General features: G+C 37.5%; 1 protein-coding gene across 1 annotated transcript; it reads left to right on the top strand.

Moving 5' to 3' along the window:
- Nucleotides 1-1,907: 1,907 nt before the first annotated feature.
- On the top strand, nt 1,908-20,172 carry LOC129940609 (uncharacterized). Its single transcript, XM_056048997.1, has 2 exons — nt 1,908-2,281; nt 19,994-20,172. Exons 1-2 carry the CDS (start codon nt 2,096-2,098, stop codon nt 20,114-20,116), a joined length of 309 nt encoding a protein of 102 aa, XP_055904972.1. The 5' UTR covers nt 1,908-2,095; the 3' UTR covers nt 20,117-20,172.
- Nucleotides 20,173-20,262: the final 90 nt, after the last annotated feature.

Genomic DNA, 20,262 nt, shown 5'->3' with positions numbered 1-20,262 from the left:
TATAGGACCCTTATCATCCCCGTCCTGCTATACGGTGCAGAAGCATGGCCTATGACAAAAGCGGATGAAAGCACCTTGGGTCGTTTCGAGAGAAAAGTTCTTCGTGTGATCTGCGGGGACCCGTATGCAGGGAAGTGGAGGTGAAGATGGAGCGACGAGCTGTACAGCGACGTAGACTTATCCAGAATAGTAAAAGCCCAACGACTAAGATGGCTGGGTCACGTAGAGTGCATGGAAACCAATGCTCCGGCCCGGAAAGTCTTCGAATCCACACCCACAGGACAGCGCATTAGAGAAAGACCGTGGACCAGGTGGTGCGCACAAGTGGAAGGTGACCTCACCCAACTTGGAGCGCGAAACTGGAGACATCTAGACCTAGCTAGGCCCTAGTTCACAGAGGACTGTAGCGCCACCTTAAGTAAGTAAGTAAGTATATTCTTCTATTTGATTTTATTGAATTTAAAAAGAAAAAAAAAAAACAATTTAAAGTTCTAAAAACACAAACGTTTCTTATTTTATATATTTGTATTCGTCATTAATATGACAGTTGCAGATTGATTAGCTTTGTGGTAACTAGCTTAATGAATGCTCCCATTGTTGTGTTTTGTCCATAGAAAACCCCATACAAAAAGTCCTTAAAGTCACACTGGTGTCTTAACAAATGTAAGTCAATTGTATTCAGTTCTTCAAAGTTGAAACTTTACTTCACTGTTCACTAACTTAAATGTTTATGTTTTTAAACAGCAAATACCAAAACCTTTTATGTGTAATTATCACTTCTTTTTTTCTTAGCTCAGAAGCGTTTTGAACAGAGTCCGATCATATTGAGAATGCTCTGACCGAACAAAGGGTTTTCTCAGAATTATTTTTGAAACACACCTGAACACAAAGCCTTTTTTTCAATTTCACCTGTCAAATGGTTGTGGTAAGTATTCAACTCGGTCTACTCAGTTGTGTTATTCTGAGCTCATAGAAATCGATCTGAACAAGCTTAGAATACGTTCAGAACACAAAAGAAACACACATTTAAAGTTCTGAATGTTAAAAAGTAAGAGAAGAAACTCAATTTTTCGTTTGACAGTTCAGGTTCTGCTCTGAACAAAAAAAAACTTAATAAAGTTCAGCTTTCAGTTGAATAATTAAATTCGATCAGCAGATTTTCTGAGCAAATTAATTTTACATGATAGAAAGTGAAATTTTGTATGCCTAACCTTTCAATCAACTTTGTTAGGCCTTAAGTTTAAATGACAGCTATCTTATGTCATCTGAACCTGCGTAATTTTGCAAACAAGATTTTAGGCAAAGACATTCTTTATGAAGTGTCTTTCATTGTAGGCATTATTCTAACAAGGCATAAAAGTTATGATACATTAGAGTAGCTCTACCGTAAATATTGCCACCGTTCCGTAAAAGCAAGAATTCTTCCTATTTATGTAGCCTAAAAACTTGATTCTTAACATCACTTTTAAATTTTTAAAGGAAGGGGATATTGTATTCACTATAGCTCTCCTTATGTACCTAACCTACGCTGCACAAGCAGCAAGCACTGACGCAAGGAGCCCAAAGTGTGCAGATGACCTTATTTTTTTTTTAATTTAATATTACAAATACCATGTGTTGCCATAGTTACGAGTACGTTAGGTACGCTAACTTCACGGTTAGTTAAAATTTCGTACAAATAAATTAACTAATTATAATACCTAATTATTATTACTATTTTACAAATATTTGTCAAGAGAACTCAAAACAAATTTTAGAAGTTAATGCCTTAATTTTATTGAGATTCTTATCAAAAGATAAAACTCTCTTGTCACATAAACGTTTTTAACTCAGGTCGATTCACTTTTAATAGGAGTTCTTTTTTTATTTATCAAATTACTAATATTATACCGTGTGATGGTTTATATTTTGATAAAAAATAAATGCCAATTTCAAATGAAACAATTCAGTTGAGGTTTTCGTGTCTACCATTCAATAAGTTCGAGTTGCTTACAAAATTATAAGAATAATATACCTTCTCAATATTGCTTCCAAATAAATTATTATTTTCTGAATATACAAACGAAAAAAGTAATAATATAACGGTATAATAATTATGTCGAACGATCCGATTGAATTTCTGGATAGCGTCTTGCAAGCCGAAGAGCTTCGATGGCGCATGGAGGAGTACGGTCATGATAAAACGAAATACTCGATTTCAAGATCCGGTAGATACAAATCTTTAAATAAAAAACGTGATGCCTTGAAACCGGAACTTTATAAAGGCACCGATCTGGATAAGGTGAGAAATGTGTGGTTGTGCTTTAAAGCGCCCAATACACGATACAATTATTGTACCGATTATCGTACAAAAGTTGAATCGCATGCGATGATTGTATCGTGTGTGTAAAACAAAGTATCCGCTGTACTGAAATCGCATGGTCGAATGCTATCGAGCGAAAACGAGAGGTTGCATACGACTGCTTTGATGAGAATCGTACCGTTTGTAACGTATGTGACGACCGTGAAACCGATGTTTCTGTTTTGACTGGCAGCAAGTTAGTAGGAGAATAGCAGATGAAAATGAGGAACTATTTTGATTGTTGATCAAATCGTGAGCTAATCGTATGTGTGTGTACTCACTTTCGATATCGCTACCGATATCGGTACAACTCAAGTCGGTACGATAGATTGTATAGTGTATTGGGCGCTTAAGGATTGATAAAAACAATAAGAACGTATACTACATGGAAACAGTTTGTTTGAAAAAGGCTTGTCCAACAATTTGTATTATTATCGTGGCTTGTTGGAAGTTATACTATCGTTTCGTGTTCGCAGAAAAAGCATCCTTCTTTTTTTAAATTTAAAAAATCCTCATTTTTAAAAGTCGTTTGGTGTTAAAGTAAAATGTTTTAACTTCCCATAGGAAGTTATTGTAATGGGTCCGATTTGTAAAATTGAAAATTTTGACATTTCTCGACGTTTTAAGGTCCCTAGAGTCGAAATAAAAGATTTTTAGAAAGATGTCTGTGCGTGCGTGTGCACGTACGTTCGTACGTTAGCGACTTTTTTCGTTGTCCATAACTCAAGAACCAGCAGAGATATCGACTTCAAATAAATTTTGTTATACAGATAATAAGGCAGAAAGGGCTCTCAAGTAAATTGCGTGGTCGGTTTATCTTACGATTTAAAAACTTTAGAAACTTGAATTGAATTTTACATAATAAATAATTAAACAAATATATTTAAAAAAAAAATACAATTAACGATTTTTTTATAAATCAAAAAACTGAAAAAAATGTGTCACTTTGAAAATTTTACGAATAGAAAATGATTTTACCTCTAAAACAACTTTGTGCCACGAAAAATAACGTTTTCAATATCTGGTAAAATTTTGAGAAAAATCAAATTGACAGTTTTTTTTTATAAAAAATAAACACCTAACAAAAAATTAATAAAAGTTATTAAGAATTTGTTTTCGACTGAAATATCTTTTCAAAACGTTAGGATATTAGCTTTAAACTACGTTTTTCTTTTAAAAAATATTTAGGCAAATTTTGAGAAAAATCCAATTCACAGTTTTTTACAAAAAATAAAAAAATTAACAAAAGTTGGTAAAAATTCATTTTCGACTCAAATATCTCTAAAAAAATTGAGATTATTGCTCTCAACCAATTTTAACTAATAAGAAATATTGACTCAAATATCTTTTGAAAACTTTGAGATATAGGCGTTTAACTACTTTTATCTTTTAAAAAAAATTGTTGTCAACACTAAGTAAAATTTTTGAGGAAACTCTATTTTTTTACAAAAAAACAATACTAAAACTTGGTAAAAATATACTTTCGACTCAAATAGCTTTTCAAAAATTAAAAATAGTGTCTTCAAACTTTTTTATTTCACAGAAATTATTGTTTTTGATATTCAGTAGTTTTTTTTTATAAAAATCCAACAGTCCGTTTTTCATAAAAAAATACAATTACAAGAAATAGTACGCAAATTTCGTAAAAATTGATGTTCGATTCTTGATACCTCTCAAATTAATTTTATTCATCCAATTTGTAAAAATTTAAGAAATGTTACTCAATTTGGTACAAAATTGTTTTCTACTAAAAATCTTTCTAACAAAACTAGATTTTCAAACTAATTTAAAAATTTTTAAGAATAATTGAACTAACAACTTTTTTAACCGAACCCTACAAACTTTTAAAAGACAAATGACAGATGAGATGGGAAGTTATCAGTAATAGAAAATATTTCTGAATTTTACTTTTATTGTTTACCTACAAAATACTTTTAAGAAACCAATTTGAATCCATGTAGTAGGTGTTTTCTTGGTAGAAAAAAATTTATTGAACTGCTACCTTTTCTCAGGAAAATTATACTGTAAACTATCCACCAAATAAAAATAAATATACATAAACTGATACATGGGTTATAAAGTGTGAAAAATGATGCCCTATCATTTTCATTTTTTCACACTTTATAAAATGATGCCCTATTCCATCATTAGGATGTTCAAATGGTAGACATGTGCATTCAAGAGGACACAAGCGTCCATAGGTTTTTTCTTTAAACCAACCTCTGTCTATCAACTCCTACTCTCACCTCCACGTGGTGAACATCGGGTGCCTAGTACCTCAACTGGAGATTGGGTTCCAACCCCAGTGGAAAGTTGTTGGGGGCAGCAAACGAGAGAGGTGGGGAGAGGTGTTTCCACTAAGGCACCTCTCCTTATCCAGACGGCAGCGGAGGAATTCCCGAGATGGAATCAACGGTGGCGTCTACAGTTCCAGTAAGGTTGAACTACTTAGTGAACACCTTATAGGGCTTCTTCGACTTATTCGGAGCCCAGGCCTGTAAGGAGCGGTTTTATCCGGCTCCCCATCCTTGGAGTTATACTTAGGATCTGGCCCTCCAGGTTGGAGGTTGTGCGTCGGGGTGACTTCCTGGCCACGTAAAAGCTTTCAAAGTTGCGAAGCACCAACAAGCCTCGGATACGGACGGATTTACTGTTGACAACCAACGCAAACGAATAAAGGACAACGAACTTCGGATATGCACGTGGAATGTTAGGTCCCTTAACAGACCACGTGCGGCCGAAGAATTAGCGGAGGCCCTAGAACGATATAAAGCAGATATCACCGCCATCCAGGAAATACGATGGGATGGGCCGGGCAAAAAGAGGATGAAAAACTGCGATATTTACTATGGTGACTGCTACCACGAAAACCAACAGCGCTTATTTGGATGCGGATTCGTCATTGGAGCCAGACTTAGGCAAGAAGTCTTGAGCTATAGGTGCATCAATGAGCGCCTCATGACCATACGCATCAAGGCTAAATTCGGCAACATTAGCCTGATATGCGCGCACGCCCCCACAGAAGAGAAAGACGACAACACCAAAGATATGTTCTTCGAGCTCTTAGACAAAACATATGAGCAGTGCCCTAGCTACGATATTAAAATAGTCCTGGGCGATTTTAATGCCAAGCTAGGAAGGGAAGACATCTTTGGTGGAATAATCGGAAAAAACAGCCTGCACGACAACACTTCCGATAATGGATTCAGGCTCATAGATTTTGCTGCGGGGCGAAACGTCATGGTAGCCAGTACGCGTTTTCCACACCTCAACATCCACAAAGGAACTTGGACTTCTCCAGATCAATCTACCGTCAACCAGATTGACCATATTGCGATCGACGCCAGACACGCTTCCAGCATTATGGATGTACGAACTTTCCGAGGAGCTAACATCGACTCGGACCACTCCCTCGTTGTAGCCAGGGTAGCACTTCGGATTTCCAGACCCAAGGCAAAACAGGGAGGTGCTGGGAGAAGATACAACGTCGAACGGCTACAATCGCCAGAGATCTCCAAATCCTTTTCCGACCGAGTGACAAGTAACCTCTCTCGAAGTTCTCTGCCGCCAACACAATGTATCGAAAACCAGTGGCAACATTGCCAAGATGCTATCAGAGAAGCCGCCTCTGATGTGCTGGGTTTCAAACAGCCACCAACAAGGAACCCCTGGTTTGATGAGGAATGTCGGCAGGCAAATGCAGCCAAACAAGAGGCACGCAAAGCGGCGCTGCATAAAAGGACGAGAGCTGCTCGTGAGCTCTATGAGCAGAAGAGGCGAGAGGAACGCCGACTTTTCAGAAGGAAAAAGAGAGGGCATGAGAAGCGTGCGGTCGAAGATGTTGAGAGGTATAAAAGCAGGAATGAGGTTCGAAAGTTTTATGAACAGGTGAAACGAAATTCACAGGTACATAAACCTAGAACCGAAGGCTGCAAAGACGAAAGTGGAAACATCATAGTGGAACCGCAGTCAATGCTGAGGATATGGAAGGACCACTTCTGCAGACTGTATAACGGCGACGAAGAACTGAATCCCGCTGTCAGGCAGGATGACCCATTCGATATAGACGACGAAAGCCAACAATCCCGTCCTCCCGACTTAGACGAAGTAAAGATTGCCATATCTAAGTTGAAGTCTAATAAAGCCGCTGGAGCAGATGGCTTGAATGCCGAGCTCTTTAAAGCAGCTGGAGATAAGTTGGTTAGGAGCATGCACCATCTTATCTGTAAGATATGGTCGGAAGAAAACATGCCCGATGAATGGAACCTCAGTATTGTTTGCCCGATCCTGAAAAAAGGAGACCCTCTAAACTGCACCAACTATAGAGGAATAAGTCTACTTAACATCGCCTATAAAATCTTCTCTGCCATAATATGTGAACGTCTAAAGCCCATCGTCAACAACCTGATAGGTCCTTATCAGTGTGGTTTTAGACCAGGAAAGTCCACAGTTGATCAAATATTCACATTACGGCAGATCCTGGAAAAAACTCAAGAGCACCAAATCGACACCCACCATCTTTTCATCGATTTGAAGGCCGCATATGACAGCATCTACAGGGACGAGCTGTATAGAGCCATGTCTAGTTTTGGCATCCCTGCCAAACTCGTCCGTTTGTGCAGGATGACCATGGAGAATTCACGCTGCTCCATAAAGGTTGGAAACAACTTAACAGAACCTTTTGATGTCAAAAAAGGTTTTATACAAGGTGATGCGCTGTCATGCGATTTTTTTAACATCGTGCTTGAAAGAATAGTGCAGAGCTCACACGTCAACACTAGAGGCACTATCTTTCAAAAGTCTGTCCAATTACTGGCATATGCTGATGACATTGACATAATCGGAAGAACTCAGCGTGATGTCAATGGGGCTTTTGTGAGTATTGAGGCAGAGGCGGCAAAAATGGGTTTAACGGTTAATGAGGGCAAAACAAAGTACATGCTGTCGTCTAGAAAGGACATACAACACCGACGCTTTGGACAAAACGTCACAATCGACAGACGTACCTTTGAGGTAGTCAAGGACTTCGTCTACCTAGGCTCCGCTGTAAACGCAGAAAACAACACCAGCGCTGAGATCAAACGCAGAATAACTCTTGCTAACCGCTGTTTCTTTGGACTAAGAAAGCAATTGAGTAGTAATGTCCTCTCTCGAGGGACCAAAGTGTTGCTATATAAGACCCTTATCATCCCGTCCTGCTATACGGTGCAGAAGCATGGACTATGACAAAAGTGGGTGAAAGCACTTTGAGTCGTTTCGGGAGAAAAGTTCTTCGTGTGATCTGCGGGGTCCCGTATGCATCGAAGGGGAGTGGAGGAGAAGATGGAACGACGAACTGTACGGGCTGTACAGCGACGTAGACTTAGCAAGAAGAGTAAAAGTCCAACGACTAAGATGGCTGGGTCACGTAGAGCGCATGGAAACCAATGCTCCGGCCCGGAAAGTCTTCGAATCCGCACCCACAGGACAGCGCAGTAGAGGAAGGCCGCGGATCAGGTGGCGCGCACAAGTGGAAGGTGACCTCACCCAACTTGGAGCGCGAAACTGGAGACATCTAGCTAGGGACCGAGCTAGATGGAGAAGTTTGTTGGGTGAGGCCCTAGTTCACACAGGACTGTAGCGCCACCTTAAGTAAGTAAGTATTCCATCATTAGTTTAAGGGGAATTTTCTTATTTTTTAAAAATTAAAATACGCATATTTAAATATAAAACAATATTTAACTTTTAAAAAATACATTTAATTTTGTCAGTGAAAATTATGTAGTGATGCTATCAAATTTTCTTTAAATTGTTTCTTCGCATGGAAGAAAATGAGTTTCATATGATGATGATAATTTTAAATATGAAGATGACATGTTACAGATTTCTACCAAAAGATTGATGAATTCTATAGGTAGGTAGAAATGGCGATCTCAAGGCAACCTAGCCTGAGATCCAATTAGCGCTGTAGTGCGCCGTTTTGATACCAAAAACTCGTTTGCCCTTTGATTGAAAGGGATAGATTTATAGAGAAGCTTCATAGCGATTATGTTAGAGCCATTTTGTCGCATTGAGAAAAAAGAATAGGTCTCTAATCTTTGTCTCAGATAGCTCATCTCATAGTTCTTGAAAGAATGCTTTTCCAAAGCATTTCATTCTGGTGTTTGCTAAAGCAGGACATTTGCAGAGGAAATGGATTATGGTTTCACTTTCTCTTTGGTCACTACAGCTACGGCAAAAGGTGTTGTAAGAGATACCCAACTTCTCTGCATGAACTCCTATAGGCCAATGTCCAGTACAAACCGCAACAATCATGGCTATGTCTTGCCTTGGCCTGCATAGAAGATCGTTTGTACGGGTTTTGTTATAGGTGGGCCATATCTTCCTAGATATAATGTAGTTGGGTAAATTTCTCCACCTTCGGTTTGATTCAGTTTGGTAGATAGAAAAGATTTTACCCTTCATAGCACTAAGAGGAATGTTAACCATTTCCGCAAGTGAGGCCGATCCTTGCCTGGCTAGCTCGTCAGCCCGTTCATTTCGCACGATACCACTATGGCCCGGAACCCAGATCAGGGTGACACCGAGGTTAATATTCAGGCTCGCAAGCACATCACGACATTGCTGGACTAATTTAGATGAGGATATGGCCGAGTTAATGGCTTTGACAGCTGCCTGACTGTCTGTAAAGATAGCCACATTTCGGTTTTGGTTTAGGTTTTGTTTAAGTATCTAACATGCCTCCCTTATTGCCAGCAGTTCAGCCTGAAAAACGCTAGCAAAGTCAGGAAGCCCAAAGGATTTGGCTACATTTAGGGACTCAGAAAAGATCCCAGAACCAACTCCGCACTCCATCTTTGAGCCGCCAGTAAAGATGGTTGTGTCGAAACCTATCGACACGATGTCATCCTCCCAATCTTCTCTCGATGGGAAAATAACCTTAAAACCCTTACTAAGGTTCAAAGTAGGAGTGCAGTAGTCAGTGTCTACCGAGATAATATCTGAGGGAATTAATTTCGTAGTGTTGCTGTGACCATAAGGTTTTGACAACCAGATATTTGATTCCTTCAGCCTAATAGCGCTGCAGGAAACTATGTATTTAATAAAAAGTTCGATTGGTAGAAGATCAAAAATAACGTTTAAGGCGTCCGTTGGGCAAGTACGCATGGTCCCTGTGGTGCCCACGCAAGCTGTTCTCTAAACCTTCTTTAGCTTATTAATGTTATAGGCTTTGCTAAGAGCAGGCCACCACACAATCGAACCATATGTTAAGATTGGACGTATACTACGGCTGTGTACGTCCATAAAATCATCTTCGACTGAAGTCCCCACTTTTTGCCGAAAGTTTTGCAGCAGGCGTAGAAGGCAACACAGGCCTTCTTAGCCCGTACTTTAATATTTAGTTTCCAGTTTAGTTTAGGGTCGAGTATAATTCCCAAATATTTTGCACTGGAAGACAATGATAGGATTTGACCGTTGAGTCGATGTAGCGTGAAGGGCGGTACTTTAGTTTTGGTGGTAAAGAGCAACAGTTCAGTTTTACTTTGGTTAACTCCTTCTTTAAAGCTGACGCCGTGATTTCACTTATCACAGAGGTGTACTTTCCTGACACCAATAGCACCAAATCATCCGCGTAGGCTACCGCCTTCACTACACATCTCTCTAATTTAACGAGAATTGTATCCATGACCAGAAGCCATAGAAGAAGCGAAAGAACACCACCCTGGGGTGTTCCCCTACTCACGTGTTTTGTTGCGATTGTATTGCCTAGAGAGGCTCGAATCTTCCTACCAATGAGCATGGAAATAATCCATTCTCGATTGAAGTCTTCTACACCGAACTTAACGAGCGATTCTTCTATGGATTCTGTAAGGATGTTGTTAAAAGCACCTTCTATGTTTAGGAAGGTGGCAAGAGTAAATTCTTTATAACGGATTGTTTATTCTACAGTATGCACTACCTCATGGAGGGCAGTCTCCGTAGATTTGCCCTTAAGATAAGCATGCTGAGCGCTTTCGAGAGGTCGTCTAACTAGGATTTCTCTAATATGGTAATCAAGAATGCGCTCCAAGGTTTTAAGCACAAAAGATGTTAAGATTATTGGTCTGAAATCCTTCGCGGATTCGTGACCTCGCCTACCCACTTTCGGGATAAAAACTACTTTGACATGTTTGAGAAGGAGACATCCTTTGAAAATTTGTTCCAGCCATGGAGCTGCGGAATTGACTTGCTCCATATGAGCTACGTTTAGCTCTGTGGTTTCAAGCGATTCCGAGTTATCACTCTCGCAACCCGGAAAGTGCGTCTTCATCAGTAGCTCAAGAGATTCGGCTGGAGAGGCTGTCCAGGTTCCATCAGGCTTTTTTATAAATGAAGGATTACAATGTTCCTTCTATAAAACTTTGCTGAGCCTTGCGGAGTCCTTTATGTCTTCGATTGATTAACAGTATTCTCTGCAGCCTTGTCTTTTGGCTGATGACAGGGCTTTTTTGTAAATTTTAAGAGAGTCTTTATAGGGTTGGTAAAACTTATGTTTGTGGCAGATATTGAAAATTGTCCTCGTCATTTTCCTAAGACTCGACAGTTCTTCATTCCACCACGAAGGAAGGGTTTTACGGCTATATTTAACTGGGCAAGAGACTCTAAAAGCTTTACCTATAGAAGTTTCAAAGGTTTTCACCTTTGATTCAAGGTCTCCTATGATGAATCCTATATTCAAGTATTTTTTTCAAAAAGAAACAATGCATTGGATTTGATGGATCTTAATGATAGCTATAACCGCCTCCTTAGGCGCGAAGTTCGATGTTGTGATCAAATGAAAACAACATTTAATGACGTAAATTTACTGATTGCTATAAACGTTCATCAGTAAATCATTTCAGATTCCTTTTGTTTAAAATTTTACCGATGGATTGTACTGATAGTTATAACCGGCCCCTAAAGTAGATATATAATAGTTTGGATTCGGCTTAAAACTGTAGGTCCCCTCCATCCCTGACAACATTACTAGCACACAGGAATGGTTGAGAGTTGTAAGTCACTAGGCTCTAGTGCCTAGGTGGCGCAGCAGTCCTTTGAAAACAATTACCTAGGGACTAACAGCTGACGAGCGATTCGGTCCCTGTCTAATTGTACACGCTCCAAATTTCCAAAGCATAAACGAGCCCCATCCACTTTGACAGATTATAATTCGTATATTATTCAATTTCGAACACGAACAAATCTGGATAAACCAACATAATAAAGAGTTTTTGTAAATTAAATAAACATGTCGAGCATTTTTTTCTAGAAAATATCTTAAGATTTCGAAAGTTTTAGCAAAAAAGCCTAGCCGAAAATGTTTAACCCGTATAATAAAATTTGGCATATGACACAGACAAAATAAAAAGAAGGGAAAAGAAATTAAGGGTTTGTTTCCTTGAATTTTTGTATGAGATAGACTGAGATATTTGTTAGGTGGCGAGATAAGATTGTGTAAACCGACAGAACTACTTGGCTCGTTGATTCGTCATACACAAGAGAGTCTAACCTTTGCTCGTTGGGTCGGGCTCGTTGGTTTTTGACTTGCCAAGAATCCATTTGAAGAGCCGGGACCAAACTGAGCCATCTCAGTTTCCCCAAATACGGTCGATATTGGATCGGCTCAGGATCATTTGGATCTTTGGCTCCGGGCGTGTATGGCACGCTTTATGTCAAAATCAAGTCCTTACATATTTGTATTGATTTTTAGTTTTTTTTTTTTTTATAATGGATTGTTTTTGTTTTTTTTTCGTATCGATTATAATTAAATCTTAAAGATCCAAAACCTATTGACTTAAAAGTCTTAACCGTTTTACTGTACCATTTTCTTTTCGTAAACTATTCGGTGTACTATTTTTATTTCAGTTATTTTGTATTTATAACGTTTTTAGATACTAGGGACTATATGTGTGTAGGTCCTTAACACTCCTTTAAACGTCCTTAAAAATATAAGGGGGTAAAAGGCCCATACTTTTTTGTAAATTGCTCAAAAATTATAGATTTTAGTTTTAGAATAAAATTTAATTTAAGTACTTTTACACACACTAACTGACGGCACTGCCGCAGAATTGTTACAAGCAGCAAGCGAATTGCTGAAACCACTCATAGAATCAGCATGGGCTTCTGGCGGCTTCGTTGAAGAATGGAAAAAGGGAATTATTGTCAAGACCCGAAAAAAAGACCTGATAAATTGCGAAAACTAAAGAGCCATTTGCGTTTTGCCTGCTGTCACCAGAATAGTAGCAAAGATTGTCTAAAAAGCGTAAGATAACATCTTTGTTTTAGCACTGGATCCCAACGCATTGATCATTTTAATACCTTGAGGATCGTTATCGATCAGTACTTTTGATAGCAATCACCACTTCATCTGCTGTTCATCGATTTTTATAAACTTGGATAATCATTTCTATTATAAATGCAATTCATGACGGGTATAAATGTCTCGTTTGATAAGGAGGTAAAAGAGTTTGAAGCCCAAAGTAGAGTAAGCCTGTTCTGTATACTGTCAACAATTCTACTTTTATTGGTTATAAGTGATTTGCTGCCGGAAGCCTTGACGGAAAAAGCTTGTCGTTCGGGCTATTATCCAATGTTTAAACGAACAGTTCTCTCAGCTTTAAGATGAACCAATGACAGTTCTGCTTAAATGTTGAATCAGTACTCTTATACCGATTTCCTTAATCATAAGTGTCTACGAAACATCTTACGGAGAAGAGTGGGATGTAGCTTAAACACATCATCGGAAACCACTCACGTCACACAAGATTCATTCATTTTTAGAATCATAGAATCAAACAGAATTTTTTTAAACCTACTGTTTTTAAATTATTTGCAAGAAACGGTACTTCACACAATAAAAACATCAATTTTTTACTACGTTCCAAAAAAAGAGGACTTTTTAGAGAATGTTAAGGACGCATAATACAACACTCCACCGAAATTCAGCTCATTCGGATTTGTTTCTTCTGTTGCATCACCCTTGAAAATTGCGCCCGACGTCTTCCCTCTCTCGAACCCCCGCATCACCGCGGCCCTGCATTCGAACTATCTGCTTCTAACTAGTGTTTTCCTGTGTTTAAAAATATAAAATTACTATCATGAATCTATAAACTGTCATCTACCCACGTAGGTTCTATAAAATCAATATCAATGTACAACTTGTTCATTCATTAATCGAAAAAAGAAACAATAACAAAATAAATAATCAAGTAGTTAAGTAGAATCGCTTGTGCAGATAATCTAAAATTGAAGTGCTTAAATGTTCGATAAGTACTTGTACTTATAATTTCCAAAGAGTGCACCCTGAACTACAGTTCTTTGAAAGTTTGCCCTTGTAACACCCACAAGTAGTAGAGATCGAGATAAAGCATCTTAAATTATGTAATTCCACTTTTTCCCAAATTAATTATTTTTGTATTTCTGAACTCAAGAAAATTTCAAATTAATAACGACCATTTCTATTATTTTATGGTATGTTATGATAAAATATATTTATCGGCTTTAATAATTGTTTATAAAACTTTTATAATTGTCTTCGGCTTTTTTTTACCTGAATGGATTTATGAAATCTTAAAAAAAAAAACAATAACAAAATTAAGACATAAAGAATAATAAACCTTGATATAAATAATTTATTCTTGCAATCGTGTTAATATATCATTGCACTGAGTAATAAACTAATAAAATTGTTATCTACTTCTGCTGTTCGCACGATAGTACGTACATTTATTTCGGTTGAAATTATAAGAAAAATGGAACCAGAACTGCGCTGCAGACGAAATAAAAATTACAAAATAATGATAAATTTATAAAAGTATAAAAGTATAAGTATTCGAAATAAGCTTTCATTATTTTTATAGGGTAAAGGGCTTGCTACAATAAAAAAGTAACTTTCATTAATAAGAAACTTAATCTAATTGTAAAACAAATTTATTAATTTATTAACAATTTTTAATCATCCATATTTCGATTGGAAAACCTTTCCACTATTTTGTTTTTGAAATTGATTGTAACATATTTTATCGCATTTCTTTAATATATTCTAGAAAAATGAATTGGCATACGTTTTGGTTTAAGTGCAATGAGGATCCGGTGTTTCAAAAACTAGAAATGCAACTTTCTTGGTTTTTTAAAACTACTTGCTAAGATAGTGTTTCTACACTAGTTGAAAAAATTATGTCTTTTTCCGTTCTGCAAACAAAAATGAATTAAATTTTCCTGAATTCGTATCTCATCACATAATTTAATTTCACATCAGTTTTTATCATTTTAGTGTCTTATTTAGTTTAAGAACGTTTTGGAGTTTAGTTTTTATAGATAAAGTTTACAGATTTAAAAAACCATGATGGATTGTATTGCACAAACAACTTCATCAATTTGGAAAACCTATAATATCCTTAAGCACCCCATAGAAACCACAATTGTGTGCACACCAGTGTACTGACACCTGGTGTGGCGTTTGGTCGCACACGACTCACAAATCGTACACACATTGGTTGTAAAGGAGATTTCAAAGAAGAAAGATCAGATTCGACGTAAAAGCTTGAAGCGTTTATTAAAATATCTTGCCACGCACCGCACTCAACAGCGTGCGTATCACCCTCCAAAACCCATTTGTTTAAATTGTTGTATTTGTAATGTGGAAATATTGACATTGCATTCCTAGAAAAACTTACTGAGTTTTTTGGAAAAATTTAATAAATTAGAGGAGAAATTACACGCACACTATGAAAAAGTTTATGAGGCTGAATTTCGGTTTAGCTTGTAGGCAAACCAAGATGTGTAGCGAGGATTTATATCTTCATATAGAGTGTTTTTGTGCAACACATCACACCGATCAAGATACCGACACAGAAAATTCAGTCACTCTTAATTTTACTCGCTCCATGTCTGACACCTCAAATCGGTGTCTCGATCTTTGACTTTGACCGCTTTATATAAAGGTTGTTATTTTCAGAGGCATAGGTAAAGTTAGGTTATGTTAAAGTTGCTATAATGGATGGAGTAGGAAACGCTTAGGCCAGTTTATTGGCCCATTGTGATACCAAATTATGAATCTTGAGACCTTCTTCTGAGCTCAATGAAACCAGTTTGAATCCCTTACGAAACCTGAAAGACTGAAGAACTATTTCCTCCTCTTCTTCAACCATACAGCTTCTGCTAAATTAATTTGAGAAAAAGGTTAGCCCCGTGGCTTGTTTTCCTATTAGAAAGTGTTCGGTTATGACACCGATTAATATCGAGCTTATATGCAATCTGCTTAGAGATTGAAAGCACCTTGAGCACTTAAAATCTAGTGTAGGCCAGAGGTTTGTCGTGACATAATAAGTGATGATGATTCTAACTGATGTTTGCTTTATTTTCAGCGATTTGTTTTAACAAAAGCTTATAAGCAGGTATGCCAGTATTAGCCAAACGGGGTAGAATGAGTTGTACTGTACCATTTTTGGCTAATTCGTCTGATTTACAATTTCCTGGAATGTATCCATCAAAGATGAATGGTCATCTGCTGTGCCATATCAATTAGATAAGATCTATAGGTCTGGACTGTTATAAAGCTTGTAGAGACTCAGTCGAAAGATTTTATGGCAGCCTGGCTGTCTGAGAAAATTTCGATATCAGATGTTGATATAACGTTTTCTTTAAGTCGTTCAGAGCAGACGCCACCACCAACCTCTTCACTTGTTTTGATCCATCTGTATAAAAGTGGAATGACGCCTTCCAATAATACCCTATCCTTCCAAAAAGATCTGAAAGGTAACGAAATCTAGAAGTTTTTGTTGAATTTTAGTTGAGGGATGATGTAGTTTGTGTGCTTTGAAATTGATTCTAAATATTTTGGAATTGCGGAGTGGCCAGTGTTTTTTCAACCTACTGCGATGAAGCTTTGAGGCGAAGAGGAGAGCTTGCAGCTATTTGTTTGCTAAGTATATAAATATATTAAGTAGCGTAGGGTGCCTAGTGCCGCAGATGGGGTCTTTTGAACCTCCTGACATTATAATATTTAAATATGTTTTCTGTGCTATGACCTCCATGGCTTACTCGGACTTAGTATTATAATGATGGTTCGATGACTTTTTATCGGCAATAACTCGGTTAGTCTAGTGCCCTCGAAGTATTTAATTGTTTCGGACTAATCGGTGGCGTAGACAAGCCACTTCAAATATTAACACAGAAAATACTCAAATGGCGGTGTTAAATGACACGATCTTCGAGGCCAAATCACGAGTCCCTAACGTGAAAAAATGCAGTTAGCAAACATTTCCTCTAATAAATAATTGAGTCTTTTTGCAACCACACTTACTGCACATTATGATTGTTCATTTTATGAACGAAAAAGGAAATAATAATGGCTCTGTCCTTTCTTTGACGAGGAGTTTGAAAATTAATATGTTCTTACGATAATTCTGTACGTAATATTTTATTTCGGTAAAAATAACATATAATTCATGATACCGCAGTTTGCACTCCTTGGCTTACTCTTGGAAAGTTCAGTTTCATAATGAAATTTCAATTAGGGATAGACTAGACGGAGAAACAAAAAATAAAAACTAAAATGGCGACATTTCCAGTGAAGAGTGCAAACTGCGGTATCAAATTGAGACAGATATATTCCTGCACTTAGGTCTGTTTATTTAATGGATGAAGTAAAGGGCGTTCTTCCACAGGCTCTATAGCATTCACCATTGACTACAACGTTCTGGCCAGCATCGTTTTTAAAGGAGTGAAAAATTTGTTTTTTAAAGTTTCAACATGCAGGGTAATATATGCACATAGATTTTTGTCCTGATAGTCACACTTTTCCTGTGAGCGAGCATTGTTTGTCAGGGATGGAGGGGACCTACATTTTTAAGCCCAATACGAACGGCTAATTTGAGAAAGCAATTTTCATGACAAGAATTACTCTTGGAGGATTAGTCAATTGCTCGCAAGAGGCAGTACACGTGCAAAAAAAAAACTAGATGACACAGACAGGACTAAACCAAAGATCTGTGTCATGAGTCATGAGTCCGACGCACTTTTTTTTTTAATTAGTTTTTATTTTTCTTAAAACTATCTAAAAGCTAGACAAAAAATCATAAAACTAGGCTAATTAACCATAACTTACAACAAACTTACTGGTCCCACACGGAAACTCTAAGTAAACTATAATAATTAATACTAATGACTTTCGGCCTAAGATCTATTTTATTTTAATTCGAATTTAAAAAAAACCTAATTTCAATATCTTTTCACAAAAAATTGGTTTTACGCACTAACCATCACGCCACGCGTACTACAAAACGTTAAAGTACCTAGTGTGGCTCAATTGTTAAAAAAAAATGCTTGAATGTTGTTCTAATATGTATTAATTATAATTTTTCAAACGTTTCAATTTTGAGCAGCCCCAAAGAATATAAAAAAATATGAAAAATGTAAGAAAATGTATACAGAATTTCCCCTAAAACAAGTTCCAAACTGAATTTGGAGATAAGGTTATGAGTTATGACCTTTCCGAAAATGGTACTTGTTTACTTCGAATTAAATCGAACATAGCCGGAAGCCATGTTTTTAAAAGTTCTTGAACAATTTTCGTAATAATATTTCGTCTACAGTATAAACCCATAAAATTTCAAATAAAACCCTTAACTCTGTAATATTAGTTGTCAATTATTCTGAAAATTATAGTTTTAAACTACGGTTTCATCGATTGGACAATTTTTAAAGTTAAAAGTAATTTTTAGTTTGAATCGGTCTCTAGCTAGCTGTCTCCAGTTTCGCACGTTGGTTGAGGTCTTTACCCACCTGCGTGCGCCACCTGAGTCGCGGTCTGGAGCGTTGATGTCCATTCGCTCTATATGACCTAGCCATCTAAGCCGTTGGACTTTAATTCTGCTAACTAGGTCAGTGTCACTGTACCGCCCGTGAAGTTTGTCGTTATATCTTCTCTCGAAGCATCCTAAGACGCTCTCATCTTTCTTTTACAGCGTCCAGGCCTCAGCGCCATAAATAAGAACCGGGATAACGAGTGTCTTATAGATGGTGATTTTAGATGTTCGAGAGAGGACTTTACTTCTCAACTGCCTTTTAAGTCCAAAGAAGCAGCGATTTGCATTTTGTCGTTGTCTGTGTTAATAGCGGTGCTTAGGTAGACAAAGTCCTTAACTACCTCGAAGTTATAGCTGTCCATGGTGACGTTTTGTCCAAGTCGTCGTTGTTCAATGTCCGTTTTTGATGACAGCATATACTTGGTCTTGCCCTCATTGACAACTAAGCCCATCTTCTTCCCTTCCGTCGCAATGCTCAAAAATGCTCCACTGACATCACGCTTTGGTCTTCCCATTATGTCAATATCATCTGCGTATCGGAGTAATTGGATGTGCCTCTAGTGTTGACGGTTGAGTTTTGCACAATTTTTTCCAGAACGATGTTAAAGAAGTCGCATGACAGTGCATCGCCCTGTCTAAACATTTTTTTGACATCAAATGCATCGGTGTGATCTATTCCGACATTGATAGGGCAGCGTGCATTCTCCATCGTCATTCTGCACAAACGGATAAATTTGACAGGGATGCTAAATGTAGACATTGCTCTGTAGAGCTCTTCCCTATGGATGCTGTCATACGCGGCTTTAAAATCGATAAAGAGATGGTGGGTATCGATTTGAAGTTCTTAAGTTTTTCCAATATCTGCCGTAGTGTGAACATTTGGTCGATAGTGGACTTTCCTGTTCTGAAACCACACTGATAAGGACTTATCAGGCTGTTGAAGAACGGCTTCAGACGTTCACATAATACGGCAGGAAGGATCTTATATGCAAAGTTAAGGAGACTGATGCCTCTGTAGTTGGCGCATATTATGCTAAGATTCCACTCATTGGGCATGCTTGGGCACGCTTTCTTCCGACCATATTTTGCAGATGAGTTGGTGCAACTCAAGTCATCACCTGCTGCTTAAAAATAGTTCGGCAGCGCTTACGTCAGCTTCAGCAGCCTTGTTTGACTTCAGTTTAGATATATCCATGTTCACTTCGTTTAGTTCGGGTATCCGAAATTGTTGATCTGCGTCGCCTAGGTTGAGTGGTTCTATGTCCCTTACAGCAGTATTCGATTCGTCATTGCCGTTTTTCCATATTCTCAACATAGACTGCGGTTCTACTACGATGTTCCCCTGATTGTCTTTACAGGCTTCGGTCCGTGGCTAGTACCCTTGGGAGGTTTTTTTTACCATTTAGTAACATTTACGAACCTCATTAATGTTGTGAAATCCCTCTATCTCCTCGATCGCGCACTTCTCGTGCTCTCTTTTTTTTTCATCTAAGAAGCCGGAACATTGTTAAGAAGTTATTAGTGACCGTGGTAAGAATTCCGAACTAATAAAAACTCTTATTTTTTGTTCATAGAAGATTTAACAAATGTTTGCATGTGGGCTTTTTTTTAGTTTCATTAGAAGTTTCTACGACGTTGGTTTATTACAATATCGACATTTGTTTCGAAAACTTTTGTTTGCCCGATATAATAAGATACAAATACAGCTTTTAGTCTGTATCGTTCGTACCGAAAGTTAGATCTTAAGTAATCATTTTCGAAATTTTAACGTATTCCTTCCTTTCTCTTACTTAAATAAAATCTAATTCAATTAATTTATTTCTACTTTTTGTTCGATTATTTTCAGAAAACAAAAGACAATAGCTCACCGTACCAAACACAAACCCAACAGACATCCCAACCGCAGCAGCAGTCAAGAGGCCGTGAAAGAGAACCCAAATATACCAAATTTTATGAGACCAATCTGTAACATTAATCAGTTTTTGCTGTTTCATACTCAATAATCAACTTTCTATTGATCTTATACTTTAAACAAAAATATGTACCTACAGTTAAGTCTTATTTTTAATTTACATAGTTGTAAGTTCATGTAAAAAAAAAACAAAAACAAATATT

The sequence above is a fragment of the Eupeodes corollae genome, chromosome 1 (genome assembly GCF_945859685.1).
Source record: "Eupeodes corollae chromosome 1, idEupCoro1.1, whole genome shotgun sequence".
Taxonomy (NCBI): domain Eukaryota; kingdom Metazoa; phylum Arthropoda; class Insecta; order Diptera; family Syrphidae; genus Eupeodes; species Eupeodes corollae.
Note: the sequence above shows the minus strand (reverse complement) of the source record. Positions and strands in the feature narration are given on the sequence as shown.

Coding starts and splice junctions, on each gene's coding strand:
- LOC129940609 (XM_056048997.1), top strand. CDS start 2,096: ATGTCGAACGATCCGATTGAATTTCTGGATAGCGTCTTGCAAGCCGAA. Junction 2,282..19,993: donor AAGGCACCGATCTGGATAAG/GTGAGAAATGTG, acceptor GATTATTTTCAG/AAAACAAAAGACAATAGCTC.